This window comes from Patiria miniata, unplaced genomic scaffold, assembly GCF_015706575.1.
Source record: "Patiria miniata isolate m_02_andy unplaced genomic scaffold, ASM1570657v1 HiC_scaffold_20, whole genome shotgun sequence".
Lineage (NCBI taxonomy): Eukaryota > Metazoa > Echinodermata > Asteroidea > Valvatida > Asterinidae > Patiria > Patiria miniata.
This window is the reverse complement of record NW_024037059.1, coordinates 30,184,207-30,208,519: the sequence shown is the minus strand read 5'-3', so window position 1 is coordinate 30,208,519 and position 24,313 is coordinate 30,184,207. Positions and strand designations below refer to the sequence as shown.

The 24,313-nt window shown below is 40.5% G+C and overlaps 4 protein-coding genes across 4 annotated transcripts in view; 2 read left to right on the top strand and 2 right to left on the bottom strand.

Annotated features, from left to right (window-relative positions):
• LOC119728009 (tripartite motif-containing protein 2-like) lies at positions 1-1,920 on the top strand. Its single transcript, XM_038200089.1, has one exon. The coding sequence runs from the start codon at positions 1-3 to the stop codon at positions 1,918-1,920; it is 1,920 nt and encodes a 639-aa protein (XP_038056017.1).
• A 4,446-nt stretch (positions 1,921-6,366) lies between these two features.
• On the bottom strand, positions 6,367-10,539 carry LOC119728008 (speract receptor-like; the record flags this gene model as incomplete). Its single annotated transcript, XM_038200088.1, has 5 exons — positions 6,367-6,387; positions 6,786-6,877; positions 7,166-7,340; positions 7,562-7,630; positions 10,438-10,539. Coding segments are annotated over 5 exons (459 nt in total), but the record flags the coding sequence as incomplete, so codon positions are not given.
• Positions 10,540-12,337: 1,798 nt separating this feature from the next.
• The window catches only part of LOC119728007 (speract receptor-like), a 30,301-nt gene continuing 18,325 nt past the window's right edge, over positions 12,338-24,313 (bottom strand). Inside the window, exon 8 of the mRNA XM_038200087.1 lies at positions 12,338-13,278. Coding sequence (XP_038056015.1) covers positions 13,189-13,278 — 90 coding nt within the window. The 3' untranslated portion in view covers positions 12,338-13,188. The remainder of the gene's footprint in view (positions 13,279-24,313) is intronic.
• On the top strand, positions 15,607-17,941 carry LOC119728772 (tripartite motif-containing protein 2-like). The gene has a single exon (XM_038201151.1). It carries the CDS (start codon positions 15,786-15,788, stop codon positions 17,706-17,708), a length of 1,923 nt encoding a protein of 640 aa, XP_038057079.1. The 5' UTR covers positions 15,607-15,785; the 3' UTR covers positions 17,709-17,941.

Genomic DNA, 24,313 nt, shown 5'->3' with positions numbered 1-24,313 from the left:
ATGGCGGAGGCTACAACCAAAACTGTGTGGAAGATCAGCCAGGGGCATCTGGAATGTCCGATCTGTTGCTGTCTTTTCAAAGATCCCAAGATGCTAGACTGTCTGCACAGCTTCTGCCTGAAGTGTCTGGAAGAGATGTTGGGCAAACAGAGGCCAGAGGCGGAGAAGATAACTTGTCCAGTCTGCAGGAGAGAGACGCAAGTTCCTGATGGAGGATTGCAGAGTCTAGCTTCGTCTTTCTTTCTTAGTTCTCTTGTCGATGAGGTCAAACAACAGGAGGCAGTATTAGGAGAGGCAACGGCACCTACCGCCACATGTGACTGTGGAGAAGGCACGGAGGCCACTTGGAGGTGTCTTGATTGTAGTGATAACCTCTGCCAGAAATGCCGGAAAGCCCATGGGAGGTTCAAGTCCACCAGAGACCATCAAATCATTTCACTGGGAGATTGGCAGAAACCAAAGATGACTCCAGCAGAACATAGCAAACCCATCACCCGAATGTGTACAGTCCACAACGACCATCCTTTGTATTTCTACTGTGACACCTGCGACACCTTAATCTGCTCTTTGTGTGCTGCACTAGATCATCGGTCGGCGGAGCACAATTTGCTAAAGATTGATGATACTATCAGGTCCTTCCGCAGTGAGGTCGATAACATACTGCAGAAGTTTGAGAAGTGCAGGCAGCGCTTCAAATCTACTGAACACTCAATCGAACATGCACGAAAAAGATTGCAAAAGAAACTGGCACAGGCTCGTAGTGATATTGATGCAAAAGCTGAGGCAGAGATCACTAAAATCAGAAACAAAGCAAAGCTTCTCACTGACAAGGTCGACGAAATTGGTCAGGAGAGAGACAGTGAGTACGAAAAGGCGCTCACGCACAACCGTGACCAGATGGAACGCGCAGTTCAGATCGTCACGGCCGTAAATGACTTGATGAGTCAAGCTGATGATTTCGAGCTTTTGGAGCTCAAGCCAAAGGTGATGCACAACTTGGAATTCCAGAAAGAGCTCAAGTGTGAGCCGGTGAATCATGGTCCAGCGTTCATGGGTGTCAGATGTCAAGATGTTGTTAGTGATGCAAATATTGGGGAGGTCTGTGCCAGCGAGAAATGGCCGTTAAAGGAAGAGTTCGGCAAAGAAGGTACTGGTGACGAGGAATTTCAAGGAGTCAGGGATGTTGCATGTTTCACAAACGGGGACATCGTAGTAACTGACATAACGTTGAAACGGTTGTCGTTGTTTAGCTCAACTGGGAGGTATAAAACATCGATTGCTAAAGGAGATGCTCGGCATCAGTTGGAAGCTCCTCGGGGCGTTGCTGTGACCCATGATGATCTGCTTTTTGTCACAGACCAAAAGAAAGTGAAGGTTTTTGACACTGAGCTCCACTTTATTCGAGAGTTTACACCTTCAGCTGACGATGCTGATGGGCGATCAAAGAGTAACCTCACTGCTGTTGCTGTTGACAGTCAACGAGTAGCAGTTGCTGACAGGGGGAGAAAGGTCATCAGTGTCCACAACCTGGACGGATCGTTGATTGCAAGCATCTCAAATAGTATGGTTGACTATTACTCGGCAATAAGCAAGTTGGGCTGTTTAGTCTTCACAAACTACGAGGGCCAAAGTTTGCTGTGCGTTAACTTAAAAGGTAAAGAGATGTTCAATGTCAAGACATTAGTGAATGGCAAAGCTGCTAAGCCAACTGGTGTCCTGTGCGATGATGACGAGACCATCTATGCTGCTGTTCATTCTGGCAAAAGGGGAGGCACTGAAGTGCAGCGATACGATTCAAATGGTGCATTCGTAGCAACAGTAGCTCAAGGGTTGTACAATCCGTTAGGAATGGCCTTCACCCCCACTGGCGATGTAGTTGTCGCTGATGCACACTCCGTTAAGATCTTTGAGCGAATATGATTTGCTTGATTATGGCCCTCTGAAAAGCTAACTGTTGTACTTCAACCAGGGCTAACCTGCTTCCAATGATTTGCCTTGCATCTGCTACATTCCTGATATTATAATATATACCCAGACTGTAAAACCCGTTCGAAATTGAATTGACTGGTAACATTGGTGTGTTTGAGTTAATCTCCTTCAATGTATTTCGGCATGTGCGTTGGCCTGAGTAGGCCTATGGTGTACTTTCCAGTAATAAAATCAAGAAGAGAAATCCAATTATAAACAGTGGAGAAAGAGAAAAAGGGTTGAATGTTTCTTGAACCGCATAACCGTTTTTACTGACAAACTATTTTAATATTAAAGGGTTGTAACTTCTTAAATTCGGCATTCAAACCACAGAATTGAAATTTACTACTGCAATGTCTTTAAACATGATCATCACTGTAAAGTAATGTTTAAAAACATAAATATAAGTCCATAACTTTTATGTTAGGTAATATGAAATGTCTTAAATATTAATGAAGCGTATTTTGCCCATCTTCATTTTGTAAAAGTACACTGTATATGAAACACAATTGCATATAACTATGTAAATATTCAATTCAAAGCTTTGTACATTTTGCATGTTTTGTTAATTCCTTGGATCACAAAACTGACGGCTTATTACACAAATAATTTGTGCCATGTCCATTTTGTGCTTCCGTAGTTAACTAAGGACAGACTGCCTCGTTGAACTCTAAACTTGAATCAATAGCATTGGTATTGTTGGTACATATAATATTTGCTAAGCGCCTACATATGTACAGTGTACATGTACATACCGGTTGTGTACAGTGAGATTAAAATAGCAACTGTTTTTTCCCATGATGAGTTATTGACATACTATCTTAAAGGGAAAATACAACATTTGCAAACATCAAAAAATAAAACTACCAAATCATTTTGAAATACCTTGCTGGACTGTTAGTGAACGACAGTGTAAAGCATCCTGTAAAATCATGGCACCTGGTATACTGTCATTTTCAAGAAAAGTGGTATTTTTGTATCAATTTCCAACGCTGATCGGCCGATCAGCGTTGGAAACAACTGGCCTTTTTTCAAATACTGGCCCCAATTGACCATTGCACTTGTTTGCAATCGATTGCAAACCTATGAACGGGTACGAGCCAGCTAGACTGGTTCCCTGACCTTACAATTCCCCAATGTATATGTAAACTGCTCTGTTTCTTCTTATATTGAGTCAGGGAACCAGACTACAGGAAAATGATCGTTTTTCTTGGTTTTTATAGCATTTTCGAGCCAAAACCTCAAAAAAGTCAGTGTAACTATATTTGCTATATATTTCTAACCCCCCAATTCCATCCATTTCTGAAAATTACAGCAAAAGCAAATGATGTATATTCCCTTTAAACCATGTAAGCTTTCAGGCCAGACAGGGGGATATTGCGATCGCTTTTTCGTTCTTTGCGTCCGAGTTTGTTTCTGCATTCAATAGGGGACGTTGAACAATAGAAGACAACGGGGTCCCCAATGCCTGAGAGCTCCCCAATTTGGATTCGCGTAGAAAACATATGGGAGGTCTTCCTAAAAAGTTGAAGTACAAATAAAAGAGGGACAATAGGGGGTCCCCCAATTGCAGGCAAATACACACTTATGTGTGTGTGTATGTTCCGGTAAACTGCATAAAGTTCAGTCATCAATCTCAACCTTAGTTTTTCTCTTATTCTCCTAAAATTGTATCCTATTGTTTATTTATTACTCTTTGGCAAATTCCTTTTTGTGTTTTTATTCATCGTTTGATCCAGATTGAGTTTTCTTTTGAAGTATTTGAGAAAATTGTCTTTTTTTATATAAGGATTCAAATTGTTGGGTTTTTTTGCATGTGAAGGATTTTTTTTAATGAGACTAAATTAAATTTTTGAGGAGTTTATTTCGTTTTCTTGATTCTTTTTCTTCTTTGTTCAAGTTTATCAAAGTAAATCGCGACCTAATCATTTGAACCAGGATTTTTTCTTAGTGAGCCATTTTTCCTGTTGCACACAGCCAAAAAAGACAATACAACGACTAAAACACTATTCAAGGCTGACAAAGTTCTATGCTCTTAGCAACCAACATAGCAACAGCAGTGTATGCACACGCATATTATGGGTTTTGCGTGTTGCATGTTTTGTTCCCACGCGCTTCAAACTTAGGTTCAAACATTTCATGAAGGGGTAGTTTGGAAAAGTGCAAGGAAATTGTTAATTACTTTTGTATTGAACTTGAAGAACGTTTTTATGAGATTGTCGTTAAATTATTAAGCTATCCCTCAAAAACAAGCAGAATCTGTTGGTGGGGCATTATAAAACAAATATTGACTGCTTTAAACTTATTGTAGTGTAGTAAAACTAGCCTACCTCGGTGATCCATGGAACGTTCCTTTTCCTGGTTGTCACCTTGGGAATAGCAAACACTGTATGGATCAGCTCAGGAGGCTAGTTTTGCCACACTCACCAAAGTAGTCAATACTTCTTTTAAGTTCGGGGATTTAAACAATTATTGTTGGTCAATCAAATATACGGTGCATTCGAGTAGCTCACCCGGATCAACTCAGCTAAAGGCAGACGGGTTAGCCAAGAGAGCTGTGCTAATGAAACACTCAAATGCAGGCCATCGAGAGCCTCACGTCACGTCCATAGCTGCAGCCGTAGCCACTGACAAAATGCCAGATTTGCTTTCAGCTTTACTGCTTTTCCGTCAATCGTAAAGAGTAAAAACGCTGGGCTAGAATGATAGCCTCTAAAGTCGCAATGAGATCAATAAATAATTACATTTAGACTTTAAATAAGGTTGATTTATTTTTGGGTCCACTTGATCTTTTCCGCTGTCCGGCCGCCATATTAGTCCATTTTTTAGAATTAACAAGCGCATGCGTGTGACGTATTTCCACCACTGACTCTACTCCACGAGCAGGGTCTGTGGTGGCTGACCTGGGTGAGCCCCGAGAATGACGTCAGAGCTAATCGAACAGCACGGGGCTAACTTGAGTCGACCCGGGTGAGCTAATCGAACGACCCTAAGAAAGGATCTATGCAATCAAAATCAATGCCGTACCTTCATGGCAACCAGTCCTCTCTCTACTAGATTGTATCCTCCAAGTTCTTCCAGTACTTGTCTGCATTCAGGACTCACATGAATCTTGAGCGCTGTTAAATTGATGGGGTGAGGGAAAATAAATTATTAAAAAAAGCAAAATGAAAATTGGCGAAGAAAATCCATTTGTTATGCTAAGAAAATCAAATAAAAGCTTCTGCTCAAAAATTCATGAAATTGTTTGTATGATTAATTGAAATTGGGTGCTACCATAGAGGTGTAATTAATTACTAGAGCGCTAACCCATGTACAAAGTGATGCCTGCTGGGCACATCCATGTTTGTGCACAAACATATGGAAAACTCCAAATTGTGTACAGCTTTTATACGGCTATTTGCATAACTGCATTTGTATTCTATATCAAAGCCGATACACCCAAAACCGAAACACTCAATCAGTAACTGAGCATTTCACTTTGCTCTGCGCAAACTTACACAAATGCGTCTTAATCACAGAAACCATCAAATTACAGAAAACACGCTTATGCTGTTTGCTTATGTTGTAATTGCACCTTGCATTTAGAGTATACATTATCCTAAATCCATTCCGTGTGATTTGTTATGATCCTCAAACAAGCACATGAATTCCAAATGTCTGTGCCCCTAGGCCTGGATGGCTTCACAATGGGAATGAGCTAGCATTCTAGTAATTTAATATAGCTCTATGGGTGCTACCTACACCCTTTGCCCAATGCAAGTGCGCTGTCGCATTATGTTACTGTTTATTGTAGGATAGATCGTGTGCAACAAGCACAAGCTTTGGTTCTTGATAATGCAAAACAACAATTTCAATGAACACAGGATACTTCTGTTTCTATGGGCTTCATGCGCTAAGAAAAGAGGGCGCCCTTTTACCTGGCAACGACGTCTCATGGGTGGGACACATACATTTGACGCGCGAACGCCGTTCGTTGTGTGTGACGCAAGTACACTGGGGACTATGTACACGCAGTGGCCTGCAGTCAGGCAAGATGGCGTCGATGTACTTTCTTTGCCGGTTAGGGGGTAATTGTAAACGGAGCAGATAGTATGTAGAATCATCTTTCAATGCTTAAAGGCATATACGGAATCATTTCGGGGTTGGGGGGGGGGGGTGGTACTCATACATGGGGTCTACAGCGCCAATGGAATGAAATTTTCCAACATGAGGTGAGGCTGCTTCATACTTCATGCTTAGTTACGTTTGTGCGAACACTTTCTCCAATCTATATATTAGCATTATTTGAGATATCTTGAGTGACGAGATTCTACTTACCGCGTCCGTTAGACTCCATACGAGACGCTGTGTTGACCGTGTCACCAAAGAGGCAATACCGAGGCATGGTCAGGTCAACTACACCCGCCACATAAGATCCTTGAAAAAAGTCCAAAACAATTAAGAAATTGTCATACATACACAACATTTTCAAGCACAAATAGCATGAGCAGAGCTTGAAGTTGTGATTCACTTATGACCGGACTTGTGAGGTACTTGTGACTGGACTTGAGATGTACTTGTAAATGGACTTGTAATGTACTAGCTTGTGACTAGACTTGTGACTGGACTTGTGATGTGCTTGTGACTGGACTTGTGATGTACTTGTGACTGGACTTGTGATGTACCTGTGACTGGACTTGTGATGTACTTGCGACTGGACTTGTGATGTACTTGTGACTGGACTTGTGACTAGGCTTATGACGTACTTGTGACTTACTTGTGACTGGACTTGTGATGTACTTGTGACTGGACTTGTGGTGTACTTGTGACTGGACTTGTGATGTACTTGCCATTAGGGGCGTCGCTAGAACATTTTCAATGGGGGAGTGTCGGACCAAATTGGCCGACAAGTTTGCATACAAAACATCTGACAAGCAAAAGAAAAAGGGTCCTCATATTTACAAATCTGTTGACAGAAAATTTAAGGGAGAAGTAAAAAGTAAAATTTGCCGACAGATTTGCAACAGAATATTTGACAAGGCCCCCCCCAAAAAAGGTCCTCAGATTTCAAAATTTGCCGACAACAGTTAATAATATAAAAAAGGCACTCATTTTTACACATTTGCCGAAAACAATTATGGATTTGCCAACAGAAATTTGAATGTGGGGATGTCACAACCCCCCCCCCCCCTCCCTGCAAAGACAATGATCTTACCTGAGTGAATACCGATTCGGAGTTTGAGTTTCTCCTCTTGTTTGTGCGGCACGATGAAACTACTAATGCCCTCCAGCAGATGCCATGCAGCGGAGGCGATCATACCAGCATGACGGTTGCCATTACAGAGCGGTAGGCCGGAGACCAACATGTAGGCATCACCGATGGTTTCAACCTGAACAAGACATTGTTATTCATTATCGGTTAATTTTGCTTTCAGATATAATAGAAAACATGTTTGGCTTTCCTCTTTCCTGGGTTGTTGAGTACATCTTTTTTTTTTTTAGTCTTAATGTAACTTGGAACTATTAGCTAATAACACATTCTAACGTCCTGCGATTTAAATGTTGTTGCAAGTTTGGTTTTAAAACAATCTGGGTTATATGGAATGTTTACCTTGTAGACGTCATAGTTGGAAATGATGGCGTCGAACAGCGTGTACAAGGCGTTCAACAAGTTAACGACCTGGCAAGTTGAGAACAAGACGTTAATGGTGAAAATGCAGGGATAGGTTTGGTTTGCAGTAATTTGAGATGACAATTTGAAAAAAATTTAAATAAATTTGAATACATTAAGCTGCTTTTCAATTTGGTTTGTATATCGGTACCTATAAAACTATACATGCAACTAAATTTACGCAATGGACGATGAAAAGGCGTATATGAAAAGGTGGTTTAAGAATAAATTTAGACCTTTTAGGCTGAAACCTTAAATGAAATTGCCACACAATTGAAGCCCCAAATCTGACTGAAGAAATCTCATATGTTTCTCATACATGTACTAGGCCTTAAGTGCATGCTGAGCCAGGCCTGATCATAAACCTATGGACTCCGTTCACGAACACAGAAGGTGGTTTTTGACAACTTTCGGGAGCCCTAGTTGGAGAGACGCATCACGTGCACGTAGTCTGGTGCACGTGCATATGGCGCAAAATACGCAAGATTAATTTTATTCTGGATTTGCACAAATCCATAGCTTCTTCGCGAGAGCGTCAGCTGCAGTGCGTTCAAATGTAAAAATAATAATGCGGTGCTTAGCACTTTATACCAAAGGTCTCAAAGCGCTTCACAATTATTACCCCTGTTCATCAGGCCATGAGACCAGTTTTTACAGCAGCTCGAGATCAACGCCTTCTGGTCTCTACCCTCACAGGTACCCATTTATACTCCTGGGTGGAGAGAGGCAATAATTGTCTTACCCAAAAACACGAGCACCATGTTTCCTGTCAGGGTTCGAACCCAGTACCATGGCACACGAGTTGAACACTGTTACCATGGCAGGGGCGTAGCAAGGTCACTTTTATTGGGGGGGGGGGGGTTAAAAATGTCTTGAAAAGGGCACTTGCACATCCGTGCTGAAATGTAGACAGGTTCTTTCTCCGGACACTTGGCCTCCGTAAAATCACATGGGGGTGGAGGCATGGGGGTGCTTGTTCAGAAAAAAACGGGCACTTGTTAACAAAAGGGCACTCTTCACAAATATGGGGGGGGGGGGGATAAGCGCTGGTGAAAAAAGGGCATTTGAATGGAAAAGGACAGTCTTTACACAATATTGAAGGGTTTATATCCCCCTTACTCCCCCCCCCCCCACCCCACTGGCTACGCCTATGATTGGCCAACAGCTCTCCACAATGTCCCTCCCAGTGGTCTTCCCCAACTTTCCCGTTATAACCGTCGAGGGGTACCTGTGCACGAAGTCTATAGGCTGGGGCTGGCATGTGACGACAGCATATATTTTGAATTTCTGCTACAGCCAAGCTTTTTGTCAAACTTCATCATGGGGGGTAAGATTTTGGTGGCACGGAGGTTGAAAACATGACACAAATACAGGGCGAGTCCAAAAAGCGGAACCCAAACTCCAAAAATTATATTTCATAATAAAAAAAAACTAGTGCAGTTCCCGTCTAAAATGTGCATGTTCTGGAAGCGCAAATTGCTTTGCCGCTGGTATTGGTTGCATGCTTGCAGAGTTTTTGAGAGCAGCTCATGCGAACAACGCACGCGATTCAGTGTTGTTTTTACAGGTTGAACGCACATTCATGTAAAAGTTTGTGCCAAGTTTGAAGTTGTTTGGGCGATTGGTTCTCGAAAAAGCTGCAAAAATAGTGCAGATATTCACCCCTACTGGACAATGGTATCGCTCTGCAGTAAGGTTGCTCAGTAGACCGCCTACAATGGTCGCTCAGTCGACTGCAAAACATAATGTGCCTGTGCAGCCACCACGTACGTGTACATACGGAAAAATATGGTATGCAGTGCTATTCACCCATACTGGACAATGGTAACGCCCTACAATGCATGTGCCCTTCCTTTTTCCAGTGTTGCATCATATTGAGCATGCACGCTTTCACTTAACCCTAAAAGGGCCGGGGAGAGGGGGGGGGGGGGGCGGAATCCCCCTCAACTTTTTCCGCGATAACCTTGAAAAATATTTTTGTCGCGACCCTGTTATGACTTTTAGCCTCGAGCCTTAAGGATCTTTTGATATGAAAAACATAAAAATCGGACCACAGGTTGCCGCGCAGCGAAAATTTTCCAGGGCGTAGTGAAACTGAATTTTCCCGTAAACGTCATGTACACAGAGTAGAATTGCCATTCGTACATAAGTATATGAATAATTAATTAGCCATAAAACAAATTCAAACTTGGCACTGCACACTCTGGAGTCCCGAGCGATTTTCAACTTCATAAGGTGTCTGATTCTGAAGATAATCGAAATACTGACAGACAGACAGAGATTAATTAAAGTTAGATATATGCTTTTGCTGTAATTTTCAGAAATGGATGGATTTGGGGGTTAGTATTTTTAGCAAATATTGTTACACTGACCTGTTTAAAGTTTTTGTTTTCGTAGATACTGGGGGAAAAAAACAAGAAAAAATGCTGTTCTTGTAGTCTGGTTGCCTGACCCTATTTATATGAAACGGACCAATTTATAGATGTCGAGGAAATAAATTGTCAGATCAGGGAACCAGACTAGCTGGCTTGTGGACTAACTAAATTTGGTGAATTAGGGGCAGTATTTAAAAAAATAAAAGTCATTTTTTTCCCAAGCCGACCATCTTTGGAAATGGATTCAAAAATTCCACTTTTGTTAAAAATGACATCACGCCTAAATGGTTTCATAGGATGCTTGAGAGAATATTATTCACTTTCAGTCAAGTTAGGTATTTCATAATAATTTGGCAGTTTTGTTTTTGAATGTTTGCAAATGTTGCATATTACCTTTAATTTAATTTCATCAAGCTAGTTTGTATATTTTCTTTGACTTACGTATCTGCCAGTTCCGAAGAATGGAGCGAGTTGAACACTAGTAACCGTGACGTCCCACGCCCAGTCCTTGTACACATAGGTCTTCTTGACGGGTCTTAGGTGTTAAGATCATGACCGCCTCGTATGCCTTAGCGGCCTTCTCGTCTTCATAGGTACCCCAGCCGAGAACTATGACAAACAAAAACCCACAAGGCCAAAAGACAACAACCGTACAATAAATAACGGCAATACTGGTGTAGTTTAGAACTACAAGAGTTCGAAGTTAATTTTGGCGATCGTGTAGCTTGAGAAACTCTAGCTTGGGAAACCCCCTAGCTTGAGTAACTCCAGCTCCAATGCTCATCAGGAATTCGACATAGAGCTGGAGCTAAAACTATGTTGTAGATACTAGATTCTAAACGGGACTCTCTGTGTCTGTATCACGAAAAAAATCCCAACCCAGATTCCATTAAACACAATGAGGTTTGTTTAATGAAATCTGCATTAATAATTAATAATAATAATAATGGGTTGGGAAACTAGAGGAAAAAGGACCATTTTTGTGATACAGATGCAGAGAGTCCCGCTTCTATAGGTATACATGCTGGAATCGTCATCAGTACCCGGTCTAGGGGCGACTATTAATATCCTAATATCCCTAATATCCTTTTTAAAAGCTTATCTGTCTAGAAATCAAATTGGAATGCGTTCTAGGGTCCTTCAGACATCTTTCCAGCAAATTTGAAGCAATTTCATTTTTTGGCCAAAATTGAAGAAAAAAAACCCACAGAAGGGGTTTATAGCCTTACTTTCTAAATAAAATTTGGCCTAAAAAAGGACTTTTCTCCAAACTATGCAGACATTCTTTTCAAGGTAAGAGGAGCATCAATCAACATTCAAACACCCAATGTATTAATGCTTTTGGGCAAAAAACATAGATTTTGAAGAAAAGCAATAACATTTTTGACTGATTTCACCTCCAACTTTTGTCAAAATATTCTTTTTAAAAGCTTATCTGTCCAGAAATCGAATGGGAATGTGTTCTAGGTTCCTTTAATCGGCATCTTTTCAGCAAATTTGAAGCAATTTCATTTTTTTGGCCCAAATTGAAAAAACAAACGAAGGGGTTTATAGCCTTACCCTTTTAATGAAATTTGGTCAAATGACTTTTCTCCAAACCATGCAGAAATTCTTTTAAAGGTAAGAGGAGCATCAATCATCATTCAAACACCCAATATTTTAAAGCTTTCAGGCAAAAATCATCAAGTTTTGGAGAAAAACAACATTTTTGACTGATTTTACCACAAACTTTTGTCAAATTATCCTTTTTAAAAGCTTATCTGTCCAGAAATCGAATTGGAATGTATTCTAGTGTCCTTTAGGCATCTTTCCTGCCAATTTGAAGCAATTTCATTTTTGGCCAAAATTTGAAAAACCAACACTTTTTTAAATGAAATTTGGCCAAAAAATGACTTTTCTCCAAACTATGCAGAAATTATTTTAAAGGTAAGAGGAGCATCAATTTACATTCAAACACCCACTAATTATATTAAAGATTTTGGGCAAAAATCATCAACTTTTGGAGAAAATCAAGCATTTTTAACTGATTTCCCTGCAAACTTTGTCAAAGTATCCTTTTAAAAAGCTGATCTTCATAGAAATCGAATTTGAATCCATCTGGCAACTTTGAATTCCGAATGTGAATAAACCAAAACAAAACAACAAAACAGCTTCGTAAAAGGATGCTGTGCATGTTAATGGTGCAAATCGAGGACGAACACGCGCAATATCATCGATGCATCGAGGACAGAAACCAAATCGAAGACACCTCGGTTTGTTGGAAAATGTGTACAAAACCAATGAGAGCTGTTGTGAAAAAGTTCAGGTATAAACAAAGGAAAAGTGAAGAGGAACAATAGAAAATCCTCCATTTACACCAGTGTCTGATTGGGTTTTATTTTTTTTGCTGTATACATTCTCACGTTACACATCTTACTTCTATGCCAATTTATAAAAATCTGTGCGTCCAAAATTGCTAAAGCTTTATTTATAAAAGTAAATAATACCCGAGTCCTCACATTCTACTATTTGCGTTTTGCAGCTACATACCTCATATTGCATTAGTTAACACAAAGGTAAATTTAAAGTTCGTTCATAGTCACGCTTTTTTTGTATAATAACAATGCTGATTTTGTTCTTATCAATACCATGACAATTGAAGTGTCATCTTTGTTACAAATCTATCAAAGCCTTGCTCCTTCTTTCAACTTTGGATTCTTGAACTAGACTGATATATTACAGATTACATAGTAATATTTGATGTTATATACATGTCTTTTTGTGTGAAGTTTGAATAGCAAAGTAGCGACTCAAAGTGTGTTTGTCTGATGAAAACATTTGTTAGATTGTTTGATGTCATTTTTGTTAGAACTTCTACATGGTAATAGATTATAATGCGACTTCAAAATACTTAAAATAAGTGACTTGATCAAAGTTATATTGTACAAGTGCGATTAAACCTTTTTTCTTAAAGTTGCTAAATGAAAGCTGTTCTCGTGAACAACAAAACTGTTGGTGAACACAAAACTGTGTGTTAATTTGAAATTGTTGTTAGCTTTTTCAAATAGACCTACACACACTGTGGTATAATTTCCGGCTCAGATTGATTGCTGGTTATGGTTTTTGCCTCTTTACAAATAATTGCTGATCTGAATGCTATTTAGTGGACTTTGTAACTTCCGTTGCAGATGATGTTGGGATAATGCTAGATGTTTACAAGTTTTGTTTGGGTGGTTTGATTCTGTCGATCTTGTAGCTTGGATCCTGTCCCTCAAGCCAGTACGTCAGGATTTCACCTTTGCCCTGAAAAAAAAGAGAAAGGAGAATGATTGAAACAGTTATCTCTTGTTTCCTTTGAAATATGATTGAATTGATAAGTTGCATCAGTGAAAACTAAAGGAAGGGTAGATCATTTACCACTTGTGCATTATTTTTTTGGGTTTGAAGCAACAAAAGTGCTCAATATCTAAAGACGGTTGCGTAACAACTTGATGAAGATTTAGCTCTGTGAATGCTGTGTATTCAGCGGAAACAGTATTCTAGGGTTTTGATTTCAATTCAAAAGTTGCCGAGTCATACTTTGAATTGTGCCAAAATCAGCATCTGACACACGTTCTCATTCAGTTGATTGCAGCTACAGTACCCAATGTCACGCACTGAACCAATGAATGATATGTATGCGCGCATGTGTTTGTCGTGTCAACGCTTGTGCACACCCATTCACGGATTCACCCAATTATGAACCAACTACTAACGGAAATTTCCAAAAAGGTGTCACTTGACGTGTCTTCGGAAATGGCCTTCTTTTATTGTGTTCTTCACAATGACAGCATGTAATGCCAGAAAGAATAATTTCACAGGCAGTCCGACCTGCTGTACTAAGGGTTGCTTTTCTATTTTTATTTTTGCTGTAATGTTCCTACTTAGGTCTCGATCATTTTGTGGCTAAACTCTGATGTTCTTTAAATAATGGGCTCTTCTTGTGTCAGAGATGCCACCAATATATCAATAAAAAGCCTGAAACGCAACTAAAAACCTGAAACTACCCTTACCCCTTTCACAAGTGTGTTTTCTGGATGTTTCAGACCAAATCCAGCACTTTCAATTTGTCACATTAAAAGAAACAAACCTGAATTCAGGTTAAAACCTGAAAAGTGGCATCTCTGTTGTGTCCAGGATTTAAGCCAAGCCACCTTACCCCTACCATGTGCTATTTTTCTATTACAACCGGTTAAAGTCGCTCCAATAGTTATGCACGCGTGAAACGTAGGGTATATATTTCCTGATTTTTAGCTTTATATCGTGGATACTTTACACATCCTCAATTTCAGTTCTTATTTTTAACCCTCCTTTTTCCATTTTCATATCTTTCAAAGTATAAAATCCTATTGGTATACATGTATACAATACATGCATCATCAGTTATAAAAACACATGCAGTGGTGATATTTGTGCAATGTCCGTTTTGTGCTTCCGTAGACAGAGTTGCCTGTTTGAACTGTGAACTTGAATCAATCATCAATGGCATTTTCAGTGCTTGTTTGGGTGTTCGTATGTTGGCCTACATTGAACTTGAATAAAGATCATTATCATAGTGTTGCTATTTTTATGGTGCTGTGTGACAAAAATAGCGACTGATTTCCTGTGTTGAGTGAAGGAGTGAAGCTGTTGTTACACCATTCATTGCTTGAGGAAGTAGGCCTGTCATGTACACGTACAGACCTAAGGCTTACAACTTACAAGTTGATGGTAGTTTTGCCACTTTTTTTTTACATTTGGAGGAATAAGTAATTGTGGTGGAAAACTTCAGCTAACTGTTGATCCAGTTGAAGTTGGTGAGTTCATTACATACAGCATTTTGACTGGATTTTACATGAGTCTTTCGTTTTCGTACGTTTCGCTTAGTTTTTGAACATGTTAAGTATAGCGTACAGGCCAATCAGGAAAATAATGCATGAGATTCTCACAAATGTTTAGCGTTCCTTCCCACCAACGTTTGTTTTAAACATGATGCTTTTAGAAGAAAAAAAACCCCGAAATCTGAGTCTATACATATGTCATTGGTCCTTTTTTAAAGGTCTACTCCCATTTTGTTATTTCTGCATAAAGTTATCTGCCATATATCCGAGTATTGAAGAACAGTAAATAACGGCCACTGTTTATTTGTAACTCCCAGTGAGTTAGCATGCAGTCAGTCAGTGTAAACACAAATGTATCCCAGGCTGGTGTGCCATAAAAGAGATGGGTTGGGGCATAGGGGTGTGCACTTATGGGTAATACAGTAACTGGGTACCCTAGTTGAAAAAAATATGGGTACCCATTGGAAAAAAAATATGGGTACCCACTGGTAACCATTAAAGAAACCCAAGCCAAACATTCAAAACTGGGAAGTTGCTGTTCAGATTGTTCATAAAGGACTGCATGATAATACTACCACATTGGTGGGGCAATATGGCTAGATAGGGTGTATACAGTGAGCTCTTTAGATATGTGGAAAAACTGCAACTTTCGCAAGCATCATGAAATGTGAAATTGGATTTGATTTTCCATGTATCCTGTTTTTCATTTTGAAATTTTCCCAATGACATTCGAAACATTTCTTTTTCATAGACTGAGAATTTAAGTAATTTGCAAAGTTGGTTACGGGTACTCGATTCCATAATCTGGAACCGGTTCCTGAAATTAACAGTTTGGTACTTGGGTACCCAGTTCCGATGCACAGCTGTATGGGGCAATCACCTGTTTGTTATAATTTTGAACTTTTTCAGATACAGAGGTTTGTTATGTTTTGATTAGGTCACACTTGAAATATGGCGGAAGCTGCAGCCAAAACTGTGTGGAAGATCAGCCAGGGGCATCTGGAATGTCCCCTCTGTTGCTGTCTTTTCAAGGATCCCAAGATGCTGGACTGTCTGCACAGCTTCTGCCTGAAGTGCCTGGAAGAGATGACGAGCAAACGGTGGCCAGAGGCAGAGAAGCTTACATGTCCAGTCTTCAGGAGAGAGATGCAATTTCCTGATGGAGGATTGCAAAGTCTAGCTTCGTCGTTCTTTCTTAGTTCTCTTGTCGATGAGGTCAAACAACAGCAGGAGGTATTAGGAGAAGCATCGGCACCTACCGCCACATGTGACTGCGGAGAGGGCAAGGAGGCCACTTGGAGGTGTCTTGACTGTAGTGATAACCTCTGCCAGGAATGCCGGAAAGCCCATGGGAGGTTCAAGTCCACCAAAGACCATCAAATCATTTCACTGGGAGATTGGCAGGAATCAAAGATCTCTCCAGCAGAACATAGCAAACCCATCACCCGAATGTGTACGATCCACACTGACCATCCTCTGTGTTTCTACTGTGACACCTGCAACACCTTAATCTGCTCAATGTGTGCCACATTAGATCATCGGTCGGCAGAGCACAATTTACAAAAGATTGATGACACTATCAGGTCCTTCCGCAGTGAGGTTGATAACATACTGCTGAAGTTTGAGAAGTGCAGGCAGCATTTCAAATCTACTGATAAGTCAATCGAACTTGCACGAAAAAGATTGCAAAAGAAACTGGCTCAGGCTCGTAGTGATATTGATGCAAAAGCGGAGGCAGAGATCACTAAAATCAGAAACAAAGCAAAACTTCTCACCGACAAGGTCGATGAAATCGGTCAGCAGAGAGACAGTGAGTACGAAAAGGCGCTCATGCACAACCGTGACCAGATGGAACATGCAGATCAGACCATCGCGGCAGTAAATGACCTGATGAGTCAAGCTGATGATTTCGAGCTGGTGGAGCTCAAGCCGAAGGTAATGCATAACTTGGAATTCCAGAAAGAGCTCAAGTGTGAGCCGGTGAATCATGGTCCAGCATTCATCGGTGTCAGATGTCAAGATGTTGTTAGTGATGCAGATCTTGGGGAGGTCTGTGTCACCGAGAAATGGCAGTTAAAGGAAGAGTTCGGCAAAGAAGGTACTGGTGACGGGGAATTTCAAGGAGTCAGGGATGTTGCATGTTTCACAAACGGGGACATTGTAGTAACTGACGTAAATTTGAAACGACTATCGTTGTTTAGCTCCACTGGTCGATATAAAACATCAGTTGACAAAGGAGATCTTAAGCATCAGTTGGAAGCTCCTTTTGGTGTTGCCATGACCCTTGATGATCTGCTTTTTGTCACGGACAAAAAGAAAGTGAAGGTTTTTGACACCGAGCTCCACTTTGTTCGCGAGTTTACACCTTTGGCTGACGATGTCGATGGGCTATCAGAGAGTAACCTCACTGCTATTGCTGTTGACAGTCAGCGAGTAGCAGTCGCTGACAGGGGGAGAAAGGTCATCAGTGTCCACAACCTGGACGGATCGTTGATTGCAAGCATCTCAAATAACATGGTTAGCAATTACTTGGCAATAAGCAATTTTGGCTGTGGTTTAGTCTTCACAAACTTCGAGGGCCAAAGTTTGTTGTGCGTTAACTTTAAAGGTAAAGAGATGTTCAGTGTGAAGACATTAATGAATGGCGAAGCTGCTAAGGCAACTGGTGTCCTGTGTGATGATGATGAGACCATATATGTCGCTGTTCATTCTGGCAAAAGGGGAGACTCTGAAGTGCAGCGTTACGACTCAAATGGTACATTTGTAGCAACAGTAGCCAAAGGGCTGTACAATCCATTAGAAATAACATTCACCCCCGCTGGCGACGTAGTTGTCGCGGTCCGACACTCCGTTAAGATCTTTGAGCGGATGTGATTTGCCTGATAATGGCCCCTCCACACTAACTGCTGTAGGCCCCCCTACTTGATCCTGCTGAGTACTTGAACCGGCGCTAACCTTTATCCAATGCTTTGCCATACAAGGTCCAGCAGAACATTACTAACACTAATTGAACCGGGTGATTTACATCTGCTACATTCCTGAAATTAGAATATTTACCAAGATTGTAAAACCATTTGAAATTGAATTAACTGGTAAAGTTGGTGTGTTATCAGTTAATCTCCTTTAATGTATTTCAGCATTATGCGTTGGCCTGGATAGGCCGACACCGTGTTATGGGGTAGGTTATTGTTTAAAGTAGGACCCAGTTTATGGGGACTTTCTGCTGTCCCCACAGCGTTTTTGGTCCCCACAAATATGCGAGGTAGGCCTATGGTGTACTCGCCAGTAATAAAGCCAGAATGAGAAATCCAATTGTAAACAGCGGAGAAAGAGAAAAAGCGTTGAAGGCAGGCGCGGTTCTAGAACCAATATTTTGGGGGGGCTAGCACGGTGGATCCAGAAATTTTTCAGGGAGGCGTGCTGAAATGTTGACCGGTTATTTTTTTTCAGACACATAGGCCTCCGAAAATCAATAGGGGGGGGGGGGGGGAGGGGGGGGGGGGGGGCTCATGCCATATTTTAAATGGGGAGCGCCAATAAAATCCTAAAATCATTCACACTATATTAACTAATGCACCCTTGTCACGGCTATTTCTTCTTTAGGGGGAGACCGTTCGCTTGTACATCACAATCCTTCTTTTTGCTAATGCAATTTTTTTTTATACAGAATTTATTTTTGGGGGGCTAGACAAAATTGGGGGGGGGGGCTACAGCCCCCCCCCTAGCCCCCCCGTAGAACCGCGCCTGGTTGAATGTTTCTTGAACCTTATAACAGTATTTATTTCCAAACTAATAAGATTGAAGGGATCGTAACTTCTTCAATTTGGCATTCAATTCACAAAATTGAATTTACTACTGCAATGTTGTAAAATATGATCATCACTGTAATGTTACGTAATGTTATAATAATAAAAAAGTCTATAACTTAATAGGTAATATGAAATGTCTTAAATCTTAATGAAGCGTATTTCGCCAATCTTCAATTTGTAAAAGTACATATGAAACACAATGGCATGTGACTATGTAAATATTCAATGCAAAGCTTTGTACATTTTGGATGTTTTGTTAATTCCTTGGATCACAAAACTGACCCTTTCACACAAATCATTTATGCAATGTCCATTTTGTGCTTCCGTAGTAAACACAAACAGACTGCCTCATTGAACTCTAAACTTGAATCAATAGTCTTTGTATTGTTGGTACTGAAATAGTGTACATGACGTTGGCTTATAACCTACATAACGATATGTACATAAAAGTGTACATGTACGTACCGGTCGTGTACAGTGAGATTAGAATAGCAACTGGTTTTTCCCATGATGAGTTATTGCCATTACTATCTTTAAACCAAGTATGCATAAAATATAATTTTGTCAGTTACTTTTTGGATAGCTGCAAATGATCTACTCTTCCTTTAATTACATTTGGCAAGCAAGTTCCTGGTCTTGTTCAGGAGTTTACCTATTACCTTCATCAGCCGGTCAGTATAGAGTACCAAAGTCTGACGTCAGCTGAATTTGTTCTGATTCACGCGCTGGTTTGTGCGCTGATGACTCCACACACTTAAGCTATGCGCGAGACCCAGAATACGCGGCACACTTCGGTACTCTATATTCTTTGAGGTTTGGTGGAGCCAACTCGAGGGCGCTAACCTAGTTAGTCTTGGTAAACTCTTTTGTATTTACCCAAATTTTACCGAGACCGCAAAGCACCCACCTGATGTGTCCGTCTTGTCTCATTAAGGCTAATAATGTCTACACATGGTTTTTAAATCTATATACAGATTGAAGGTGCTCAATATTAATGGACCTAAGGTTTCAAAATTACAAAATTTCTTACATCTCACCCACAGATTACGTCTCTGGCATTCACTATTTTTACTGTCTTGCCACGTGCACATGTAATTTAGTTCAGCAGACCAGCAGAGAGACAAGTTAACATTTAGTCTTTTATTTTCCTCCTACCTGGAGAGTAATTTCCCTGCTTGGGTTTGTCTGCTTGTCCATTCATTGGGTTTTTTAGTTGATTTTTGTGCTTTTAGAGTCATTTTCCAATAGTGCTGTGTGGGTTTTTTTGGTTCCCTTGGTTTAATTTATTTTTATCAATCCATTTTTTCATACCATAGTTTTTTTCTCTTATTCTCCTAAAATGTTATCCAATTGTTTATTTTACTCCTTGGTAAATTCCTTTTTGAGTTTGTTTTTTTTACGTTATTTGATCCAGATTGAGATTTCTTTTCAAGTATTTGAGAAAAATTGTCTGTTTTATTGAAGGATTTAATTTTTTTTGGCATGTCAAGGATTTTATTAAATTAGGAGACAAAATTAAATTTTTGAGAAGTCTCATTTGTTTCCTTGATTCCTTTTCTTCTTTGTCCCAGTTTCTAAAAGTAAATCGCGACCTCGTCAATTGAAGCAGGATTTTTAGTAAGTTATTTTCGCCGTTACACACAGCCCCCCCCCCCAAGACTATTTAAGGCTGACAAAGAACTATGCATGTAGCAACCAACATAGCAACAGCAGTGTGTGCAGATGCACATGTGTTCTACGTATTGCGTGTTTTGTTCCCACGCGCTTCAAAGTTAGGTTCAAACATTTCACGAAGGGGTACTTTGGAAAAGTGCAAGGAAATTTTCAGTTACGTTCATATTGAAATTGATGTACGTTTGCAAGAGATTTGGATTAAATTATTAAGTTTTCTCTCAAAAACAAGCAGAATCTGTGGCTGAGGCGTTATAAAACAAATATTGACTGCTTCAAACTTGTAGTGAAACTAGCCTCCCTCGGTGATCCATGGATCATTCCATCTCCCTGGGTGTCACCTCAGGAATAAAGAACGCTGCATGGATCATCTCAGGAGGCTAGTTTTACCATTGCAACCAGTCATTTGTTCCTTTTTTTTTTGCTCGAAGCAACACAAGTGCTCAAAATTTAAAGACGGGTGCTTAACAACAAACTTGATGAAGTTTTAGCTCTGTGAATGCTGTGTATTCAGAAGAATCAATCGTCTAGGATCTCAGTTTCAATTCAAAAACTGCCAGGTCATATTTTGAATTGCACCCAAAAACAGCATCCGAGCCAAGTTCTCATTCAGCTGATTGCAGCTATGTGATGTCACACGATAACCCATGAATGATAGCAACCTCGCACGTGTGTGTGCCGGTCAACGCTTGTGCGCATATATTCACAGATTTGCCAAATTACAAACCAACTACTAGCGGAAATTTCCAGAAATGTGTCATTTGACATATATTTGGAAATGGCCTTCTTATATTGTTTTTTTCCACAATGAGAGCATGTTATGCCAGAAAGAATAACTTCACAGGCAGTCCGACCAGCTTTACTAAGGGTTGCTTTTCTATTTTTATTGTAATTTTCCTACTTGGGCCTCGATCATTTGTGGCTGGACTCTGATGTTCTTTAAATAATGGGCTATTCTTGTGGCCAAGATTTAACAAAAAGTCAAGCCACCTTATCTCTACCATCTGCTAGTTTTTCTACTACAACTGGTAACAGTCATTCCTATTGTAGGCATGAATGAAACGTAGGGTATTTTTCCTAATTTTTAGCTTTGTATCCATGGGCGTTACCAGGATTTTTTCTAGAGGGGAGTAAAACATACCTTTTCCCAAAAAATGTTTGTATTTCTCAACATATTCTCGATTGATCAGTTTTAAAAGGGGGCAGAGACATCCCCCCCCCCCAACCAATTAAATTTTCACCAATATGACTTCACGCCTCTTTTTTTTTTTTTTGCTTTTCGGGGGGGGGGGGGGGGGGGAGCGCCCCCCCTTGCCCCCCTCGCGATGCCCATGTTTGTATCATGGATACCTTAATACATCCTACTTTCAGTTCTTATTTTCAACCCTCCTTTTTCCATTTTCATATCTTTAAAAGTATAAAAATTGAAGGCCTATTTGTCGGCATTTTTAACAGTTATACATGCAAAAGGAGTTATAACAAGCATGCAGTGGTGATATTTGTGCAATGTCCATTTTGTGCTTCTGTAGACAGAGTTAGGTTGCCTGTTTGACCTGTGGACTTTAATTTCAATATCATTTGCAGCATTGTTAGTGTGTAGGCCTATACTGAACTTGAGTAAAGATCATTATCATAGTGTTGCTATTTTTAGGGTACTGTGTGACAAAAATAGCAACTGGTTTTTCCAGTGTTGAGTAAAGGAGTGAATTAATTAGCTGTTGTTGCACCATTCATCGCTTGAAGAGGCCTGACATGTACACGTATAAACCTAGGCTTACAGAACTTTACAACTTGCAAGTTAATTGATGGTAGTTTTGCCATCCTTTTCTTTTTTTACATTTGACGAAAGTATCTCGTTTGTGGTGGGAAACTGTGGCTAACTGTTGATCCAAATAAAGTAGGTGAGTTTTGGCATTTTGGCTGGATTTTAAATGGTCTTTGCTTTTCGTGCGTTTCGCTTTGTTTTTGAACATGTCAAATGTAGCCTATAGGCCTACCAGGAAAATTATGCATGAGATTTGCATCAATGTTTAGCATTTCAGTGCATGTGATGCGCGAGTAGGTATGTTTGTTATAAACATGACGCTTTTAAAAAATATTGAATTCTCTTTTCTGAATTGAAGTCTGAAAATACGAGTCTGTCTTTTTACTTTTGGGCCTTTTTACTTTTGGGTACTTTTTACTTTTGGGCCTACTCCCATTATTTTTATTTCTCAGAGTTGTAATGACTCGAGTCATTGACTCGAGTCATTGACTCGACTCGAGTCCGACTCAGTATATTTGGTGACTCGACTCAACTCGAGTCCCTAAAGGAAAATAACTCGACTCGACTTGAGTAGCTGCGAGCAAATGACTTGACTCGACTCGAGTCACAAAAATCAGTGACTCGTTACAACTCTTGTTATTTCTGCATAAAGATATTGGCCATATATCCGTGTATTGAAGAACAGTAAAAGGCAGCTGTTAAAGAGGTTGTGGACGGAATGCTCGAAGACATTTCCGTCATTCTTCGGGTATATGTAGCCTAAGGTGTGATGAAATAAAAACGACTATTGTTTCTGTCATTAAAAATGAGTACAAAAGGTACTTTTGAGAGCTGTTTTTCAAGTCCTGTCATGCCTGTTTCGACCTGAACGTGCAATTTGTGTAAAAGTCGTCGTTGCGGGCAGCAAACAAAACACAGTAAATCGTGACGTAATAAACTGGACTCCCGATGCAGAGTAGCATAAACGAGTCCTGTTTATTACGTCACGATTTACTGTGTTTTGTTTGCTGCCCGCAACGACGTTTTTTACACAAATTGCACGTTCGGTTCAAAACAGGACCTGAAAAATAGCTCTCAAAAGTACCCTTTGTACTCATTTCATGACAGAAACAATAGTTGTTTTTATTTCATCACACCTTGGGCTACATATACCCAAAAAATGACGGAAATGTTTTCGAGCATTCCACAACCTCTTTAATTTTTAACTCCCAATAAGTTAGTGTGCAGTCAAGTAATCAGTGTAAATACAAATGTACAGTGTTGTTGACTCAAGTCGCTGACTCGAACTCGAGTCGCTATTTTTCCGACTTGAGAATTGACTTGACTTGGAAAAAAAATGACTTGAGACTTGACTTGACTTGACAAAGAAAGACTTATGACTTGACTTAACTTGACAAACTTGTCATAGTTACAAAAAACGTTTTTGGTGCACCCACCAGTTTATTATCGGGTGATGACTGATTGAAACTTGACTGGAGAGAAGTCCGTAAATCCCACCGTGCACCGAGCTGAGCTCAGACGGACTACTCAATGTGGAACCTGGCGCTTTGTGCCTGCCACGCGTGGTTTTGTGCATAGTCTGATCACCCTCCGTTAACATACATGTACATGTATCTATGGTGGCCCTGAAGGGACATCGCATATCGCAAACGTGTGCGCATACGTATGCGATGTCGCGAAATTTATCGCGAATGTGTGCGCACACGTATGCAATGTCGTGAAACAATTCGCGAATATGTGCGCACACGTATGCGATGTCGCGAAATTTATCGCGAATATGTGCGCACACGTATGCAATGTCGTAAAACAATTCGCGAATACCGTAATTTCCTGCGGATAAGGCGCGCGGCGGATAAGGCGCAGGTCCCTAAAATCACCCCAAAAAAATTCAAACGCCAACAGATAAGGCGCACCGCCGCAAAAGACGCATGTTTGACCGCACACAGAAGAACACCAGGCGTCACCCGGTGTCGGTACATCGCCACAAAGGGGCCATTGTGTTGCCTTAGAACGACCACACTATTCGGAGGATGAATTAAACCGTAACCACATTGGCTGGTCACATGTAGAGCCATGAAGAAAAGACCAATGTAAATTGATACCGACCTTCATCCATTCAGCCAACGCGCGCTGTGCATGCTTGCTTGCGGTTTCCGATCCTGGCCTTCCTTGGCCTTTTGTTAATGCAGTGCGGCCCAATCAGCGGCCAGAAACGATGGTCCACGCGCTGTCTG

Bases quoted from the DNA above. Each gene is read 5' to 3' on its own strand.
- LOC119728009 (XM_038200089.1), top strand. From the start codon at position 1: ATGGCGGAGGCTACAACCAAAACTGTGTGGAAGATCAGCCAGGGGCAT.
- LOC119728772 (XM_038201151.1), top strand. From the start codon at position 15,786: ATGGCGGAAGCTGCAGCCAAAACTGTGTGGAAGATCAGCCAGGGGCAT.